Source organism: Hyperoodon ampullatus, assembly GCF_949752795.1.
Source record: "Hyperoodon ampullatus genome assembly, chromosome: 2".
NCBI classification, from domain to species: Eukaryota; Metazoa; Chordata; class Mammalia; order Artiodactyla; family Ziphiidae; genus Hyperoodon; species Hyperoodon ampullatus.
The window spans coordinates 40,259,156-40,266,580 of NC_136915.1; the positions used below are offsets into that span (position 1 = coordinate 40,259,156).

The window sequence follows — 7,425 nt, forward strand, 5'->3', positions numbered from 1 at the left end:
CCTTAGGAGCCAGCTGTGCCTTCAAAATAATTATTGAAAGAAGGGATGAAGAAACGAATTGGCCTGAACTGCAGGGCCCTGGTGCAATGGTGCATAAGGAGCCTCTGTGTGTGCCTGGTTTGTGGTGGCTGTAAGACAAGACGTACTTCATTCTGGGGGAGACTCAGGTGTAGACAGGTTGGAAGCCTGAATTTCAGTAAAGTGCACCCTCAGCTTAGATTCCACCCTGGTGCTAAGCCCTCTTGCCTAGGAATGCCAGACAGGCGTTACTCATTCCCCCAAAGGCCAGTGGGCTCTGAGGTACCTGGACCTACAGGCAGCCTCGAGGTCTGGCTTACAGAACCAGGGGACAGGCGACTTCCTGAGCTCTGCCCAATCCTCGCCACTAAAAGCCCCCTAGGCGCCTGCCTCCTGGACTGGCCGCGGGTCTGAGCCCCCACTGACCGCAAGAGAAGCCCTCCCTTCATTCAGGGAACCATTGGCGTTGACTCACTCCCCACATTCGGCACAGACCATTTGATGGAACGCTAACGCAAATCACCGGGGCAGGAAATGTCGTAAAGAGAAAAGTAATCTTCTGACGGAAAAATAAATTATCAGCCGTGTTCTGAAGGAAAAGAAACATTCTTAAATAATTTCTCTTGCTGTTGGTATTGGCTGGCAGTGTGGACCAGCCAAGCAAATGGTAATTTCCAAATTAGATTATCCATTATGTCATATTAGTTTTATGTTAGAAAAACAAACAGATCAGAGGAGAAGTGCCAAGGTTGGCGGGCCGTGCTCGCCACGTGACCGGCTGCATTTCCACTGCAGAATGTTTAATGATTCCGGGGGAGGTGGGAGAGTGAATATTCAGACAGAACGGGGCGGGCACAGGTTGGCTGCAAGGAGGGAAGGGACCTCTGTGAGTGCTGGTAGCAGCCTAGGGCGGGAGGCAGGGGCACCGCACATCCTCCTCTCTCTGGGGATCTGGCCCATCCCTGAGGGGCTGGCCCAGAGCACTGGCTTCCCAGTAGGGCACCGTGGCCAGTCAGTGTTCATAGGAGCAGCAGGTGGAGGTGCCAACGCGGGGTCCCGACAGGGGAAACCTGGCGGGGCCCTGTTGGTGTCCCCAGTTCCCTAGGAGAACTGTCTGCGTCTCCCGAGCGCAAAGCCAGGGGAAAGCTTAGGAGGCAGACTTTGGCTTGGAGTCATCCTGAAAGCTCACCTTTAAAGGGGACCTACTATGTGCCAGGTGACTTACCTGTACTCATTTTCTCCTCACGACAGTCCCACCAGAGACAGTGCAGGTAGAAATGGAGAGCCGGCGAGGTTAAGTTGCCCAGGTTAACTTGCCTGGGATTACATGACTGGGAAGTGGCAGAGCCTGCAGGGCCTGAAGTCTTAACCACCAACCACTGGGTGATGCTTGGGCCTACAAGAAGTGCGAGTCTCCCCGACGGAAGTGCCTGTGAGCGGTGGGGAGGGGAGGGGATGATGAACTGCTGGTCAGGAGGGCTCTTGCCGCCCCTGAAGCATCAGAGCCCTGACCTCTAAAACCCCTTCGTCCCTAAGACTGTAGCTCAGACTTCTCCAGTTGTTTGCGTGTGAATTTGGGCGAGTGTCTTTCACCAACTGTGAGCTTCCCAAGGGCAGGGATCTTGTTTGATTATCTCTGGATACTTTGTACTCAGCACAGAGCTTGGTACTGCTATCAGTGTTCACAGCACAGACAGGAAAAACAGGAAGCCTAGATGGCTAGAACTGGAAAGGGGTCAGGGGCCGGAGCAGCCTGGGTCTGGGTTTCCGGACCTCTGCTGTCTGCCAGGCTGCCTCCCGGCCCATGATAAGCATCACGCGTCAGTCACAGCACTCCTGCCCCTACAGTCCTTCTCAAGCAGCCACTAGCAGGCCATGAATGCTGGCACCGAAAGGAACCTATTTGCTGCTCTTGAACTAGCCCACCTTCTAGTTTGCAACTGAGAACACGGAGAGCATAGGAAGGGAGAGGCAACACAGCCAGTCAGGGACAGAGCAAGATCCGAGCCCGCCGTCCAGAGCACGCAATGAGGTTAAGAGAGAAGGCAGAATGGATTAATGAGCATGTATCTGACAAGTAAGAGTGCATGCCAGCTTCGACTGCACGGAGTCTGGATGAAGAGATAAAACAGAATCTGGGGACCAATCCGGCAGCAATGCAGGCTGGAAGTCCATCACTTTGGACACTCTCATCCTCAAAATATTTTCCATCTTCCTCAGAACATCTGGGTTCTGCTTCCAACTCTTTTCCTTTGGCAGCCTACATCCTGTCTCTGGACCTCAAATTTTCCATCTGTTACATGAGGGCAGGTGTGGTGCTCAACCTCCCTAAGATGTAAAATCCTCTGGCTGTAACATTACAGGGTTTTGTGCCCCCAGATTCCACTCAGATTCTCCCAAGACTCTACTGCTCCTTGGGTTGAGTCAGGCCACCAAGGGGGAGAGGGAGCATTCTGCAGGATTCCTGCTTAACTTCTGTACTGACCCCCCTGGTGGCCTGGAGGGTAACTGCAATTCCTGACTTGCTTCCTGTGTCCTCCTGGGGTACTCAGCTCCTGGGGATCATCTGATGTGAAAACATGTGTATTCACTCACCAGATACCCTTTGAGTCCCTCCTCCGGGCCAGGCCCCTTGCCGAGTACTAGGAACCCTATTTCTACCTGTGGAGGCACTCACAGTCCAGTGGAGGGGGGTGTGTGTGGAAATGTATGGAGGCCCACCCCAAAGCAGCAAGTGCTGTGACTGGGGTATGGACGTCCCATGGGAGTGCAAGGGAACCTTCCTGGTAAGTCTTCCTGGAAAGAGGGATGTCTAGGCAAGAAGGTCAGGGGAGGGGGGTCCGTGCTCCTGGTAGAGGGAACAGCACAAGCAAAGGCCCAATTGTAGGAGGCAGGGTGAGTCGCAGGTCGAGAACAGGGTGGTGTTATGGACTGGAGACGGGACCTGTGGGCGTGAGCTGCAGGGGAAGTGAGCAGGGACAAGCATTCTTTTGCTCAAAAGTATTTATTGACTACTGAACACCAGGCTAAATTGTGAAAGGCCTTGAATGACATTACCAAATCCCAAATTTCCCTTCCTGGGCCCTGGCCTGTGTGCCCCTAACATTTATGATAAGAATTTGTTTCTAAATTTAGTTAATTATGTTTGGTTTCCTCTGTCTCCCCTTGGGGATAGCTGCACTAGAATGAGTTGGGACAGGAAACTGGCCTCAGGACTGGGACTAGCACCAGGGACAGTGCAGTCCAGGACAGGTGAAATAACAAGGGTGGGAGCCAAGGACATGTCCTGGCCAGCTGGCCTCTCCACCTGGCCTTTGCTCTCTCTCCTTGGCTGCCTGTGTCTTCCTAGGGGCATGAGGTCTAGCAGCCTCACTCTGCCCAGGACTACCCTCTTCACCAGTCTCTGAGGTTGGTCCTACGTCTGGACATGTTTGCTTCTGAGGGGAAGGTGTTTGTAGGTTTGGAGCCAGGGCTGTTCTCAGGTGTGCCTGGGGTGGGGAGCCCTCTGGGCTGGCTGAGTGCAGAGGCTGGAGTGGAGTGGCTGAAGGCGCCGGAGGGCAGAGAGGACCCTTGGGGCAAGAGCTTTGTGAAGGAGAGTCCCAGAACAGGGAGGAGGTGGTGTCTCAGCCAAGAGGCAGAGCCCTACCAGTGCAGCGCGAGTGCAGGGCCCAGACCGTGGGAGAAGCGGTGCTGGTGGAAGGGAAACAAGAGGGAGGCCTCATTAACTGCCTGACTCCAGTGGGCCGGAGCTTTGCTCACATTGTCTCATAGAACACTCCAATTACCTTGTGAGGGAGGGTCATGCCCCCATATTGGGGTTGGGTTTGATAATAGTGGCACAAGCGCAGAGAGCTTAAGCAAGTTCCCCGAGGTCACACAGTCGGAAAGTGGTGCCATTGGGATCAGAACTGAGTCTGTCTGACTCCCCAGTCACTTCTCTTTGCAGTATGCCACTGTGACTCTTTGCATTTCTTGCTTCCCTCCTTTCAAGGTGCGGTGAACCGCATCCCTCCCTATCTTCACGTGCTGTTCTTCGGTCTAGAACATCATCTCTTCTGTCCGTATACCTTACCTGGTGATATTCTCATTTTTTTCAGGTCTGGGTCCTATGTGAAAGTTTCTTTGATCCTTCCAGGTAGATTTAGTTTTATTTTGTCTATCCATCCATCATCCATCCATCCTCCCCCATCCATCCCTTTATCTCTTGACTTGTTCCAGAAAGATTTCTGGCCTTCTGGGTAGAGTTAGTGGCTGCCTCCTTTGTGATTCCACAGCACTTCATCAAACAGGTGAGCACCGCCACACCTGATTGCATGTGTTTGTTCATGTGTCTGTTGGTCCACCAGCCTGGGAACTCCCTGGGGGCAAGAGTGGTCTCTTTCTTTCTGTTCTTGGCATTGCCCAGCAGATTCTGCTTCCTGTCCACCTTATCCTGACTCTTCTTTTGCACAAAATTTGGTCTGTTCCTCAAAGAGAGAAATTTCATTGTCTGGAATGACTTTGTGTTGAAATTAAGAGGTTTTTGGTTTTGTTTTTGTCTTTTTGGTGTCAAGAGAGACACTTCCAAAAAGCTGCTGTGAGATGGGAGAACTGAACTGGAGGTACTGCTATGAAGTGGTTTCATTTGCTTTTCCCAGGACCAGGGGCTGATGCTGGAACTGTAGAGAATTCTGGACATTTTAGGGACCCTGCACTAGCCTTAGCAGCCTGGGTTGGGTAAATCTTTGCTCAAAACTAGTGGCTCATGGTGGGATGCTTGGGCATGAGCCAGTTCTGGATGGGGATGGACTGAACATCAGTCAGTTTTTTTCTCAGTTATGTTGTGGTAACAGATAGACTATAGCATGCCCCAAATAGGGGCTCTACAATAACAAGTTTACTTTTCGCCCACATTATATTTTGTCTGTGGTGGCTGTGGGTTGACTGTGGCTCTGTTCCATGCATCCTTTTTATTCCAGTATCCTTGTGAAGGAGCTGTCCCTACTTGGGACATGACATACTCAGTACAGAGAGAAAAAAAGAGAAAGGGCCGAACCACGCAATAGCTCTTCACTCACATTCCACTGGCCAAAGCAGGACAACAGCTGAGTCTAATGTAAACTCTTCCCATGGGGGGCATTGGAAGCCAATCAGGAGCAAGAACACAACTTATTGCAGGTCAGAACCATCCTGGGGACTCAAGCCAGCTCCCTTCCAGGGAGCTTATTTCAGAGTCCAAGTCTAAAAGTCACCTCTTCTAAGAAGCCCCCCGGGATTGACCCTCCAAGTCAGGATTGGTGCTCTTCCTCTGTGCCCCCATGCCCTTTTGATTTTCTCATTCCATACCAATCATGCTGTGTGTGATGTCTGTTAATGTGTGTGAATCTCCAGGCAGCAGCCGGCTCCTGAGAGCTGATAGCATGCATCTCTTCCTAGCTCCATGGTCAGGGACATCATGTGGGCAACTTGAACTTGGCCAGGTTGGAGTATTTACATCACAGAAAGTAATAAATGCTACAAATAAGGACTATTTTCCTCCCGCAGAGGCAGCAAACACTTGCCATCAGTCACTGCCCTGGAGTACGGACAACGTGAGGGCCAGGTGTGCCATGCTCACCTCTGCCTTCCTATAGGGTCTGGCGGGGCATCGGCTCTTCCACAAAGGATGACTAACGGCCTGAGTGAGTGGGGGAATGAAAGGGTGCGTGTTTGGGTAGTGGGATAGAGCAGTGAATGAATGCACATCTAGCTGGATTGGAGTTCCCGTCTGTGTCTCTCTGCTCTTCCCCTGGGATCTCCTCTTCCTCCCTATGCTCATTGCCCCAGGGGAGGTATGTGACAGGCAGAACACAGAAGGCCTGCAAGCCTTCCTGGCCTTTGTTCTCCAAGTCTCTGAGCTTGTGGAATTGAGAGAGTTTACAGATGAAGTAAAGGGGAGAAGAGGGATCAACAGAGTATCTTGAAGAAACATAAAGGGGAGTCGAGGAGAAGCACAGCCAGGCCTGTATGTCCTAAGCGGCTTTGCTGGGAGGTGATAAGAGCCTCAGCCAGGACACAGTGCCCTGGAGGTGGCAGAGGGTGGCCAGACATGCAGGGTCATGTCGGGGGGGCCTCAGATGCAATCAGTGTGGGCCAATGCCTTGCCCCCACCCCGCAGCTTGACATCATGTGATCCCCGAAAGGTGGACTGACCCCAGAAACATGGGGTAAGAAATTAGGTTATAGGAAACAAAGCAAGCGACGTTTCTTGCCCCCTTTACTCCCATGCTGGTTCCCGAGATTGACACCTGAGGTTTATACTTGGCACTCACCAATGATTTAGATCAGAGGTGGGCAGGTGTTTTGTGTGGAGGGCCATATAGTAAATAATCTCAGCTCTGCCGGCCATACAGTCTCCTTCACAACTGTTTAACTCTGCCATTGCAGGGAGAAAGCAAGCACAGACATACGTAAATGAACAACGTGCTGTGTTCCACTAAAACTTCATTTATGGACACAAATTTGAATTTCATATAATTTTCATGTGTCTTAAAATATTCTTCTTTTGATTTTTTCCCCAACCATTAAAAAATGTAAAAGAGGGCGCACGTGACCGGCCCGCGCCAACTCGCGCATGCGCCGCTCTAGTGTGAGACCCGGCCGTCGCTCGCTCCCTTTTCGGTCCCTGCTCCCGGTGGCCCTGAGGGAGTGCGGGCCGGGGTCGGCCCCCAAGAGTACAAGGCGCGGGGGCAGCAGGTCTGCGAGTGGGAGTGTCGCTGCAGCGCACATGCAGCAAGAATCGGGAGGAGGCGGAGACAGCGAGGATGGGCCCAGGAGCAATGGCGTCCAAAGAGGAACAAGCAGTAAAAAATCTCTACGTGGAAAATGCCAACCAGCAGAATGAAAACACTGATGAAAAGGGGCAAGATGCTAATAAAGGAGAGCCTTTCGCCCTCCCTTTGGAAGCTGGTGAATATTGCGTACCTAGAGGAAATCGTAGGAGGTTCCGTCTTAGGCAGCCCATCCTGCAGTATAGATGGGACATGACTCAGAGGCTTGAAGAGCCACAGGCAAGGATGAGAGAAGAGAATATGGAAAGGGTTGGGGAGGAGGTGAGGCAGCTGCTGGAAAAGCTGAGGGAAAAGCAGTTGAGTCATAGTCTGCAGGCAGTTAGCACTGACCCCCCCTCACCGTTACCATCATGAGTTTTGCCTTATGCCTTGAATCCTGATGTTTTCCCTGAAGTTAGTAGGGAGACACACCTGCTTCCTAAACGTACATGTTTGTGACGTACCTTTGTTGTAAACCTGTAAACAGGTGTTACCTGTTTCTTGTGGGTCTCCTGTTACCAGCTTCTAATTGAATGTTGTGTTTCTGACCCAATCTGTAAGTTTCTGTCAGCAGGAGAGTTTTACCTATTGCATGGAGAGATGTTCTTTATGTATTGTG

At 51.7% G+C, this 7,425-nt stretch overlaps 1 protein-coding gene across 1 annotated transcript; it reads left to right on the forward strand.

The window, feature by feature from the left end:
• Positions 1-6,815: 6,815 nt before the first annotated feature.
• On the forward strand, positions 6,816-7,181 carry LOC307048834 (protein BEX1-like; the record flags this gene model as incomplete). Its single annotated transcript, XM_079698069.1, has 1 exon — positions 6,816-7,181. One exon carries the CDS (start codon positions 6,816-6,818, stop codon positions 7,179-7,181), a length of 366 nt encoding a protein of 121 aa, XP_079554195.1.
• Between the last annotated feature and the right edge of the window lie 244 nt (positions 7,182-7,425).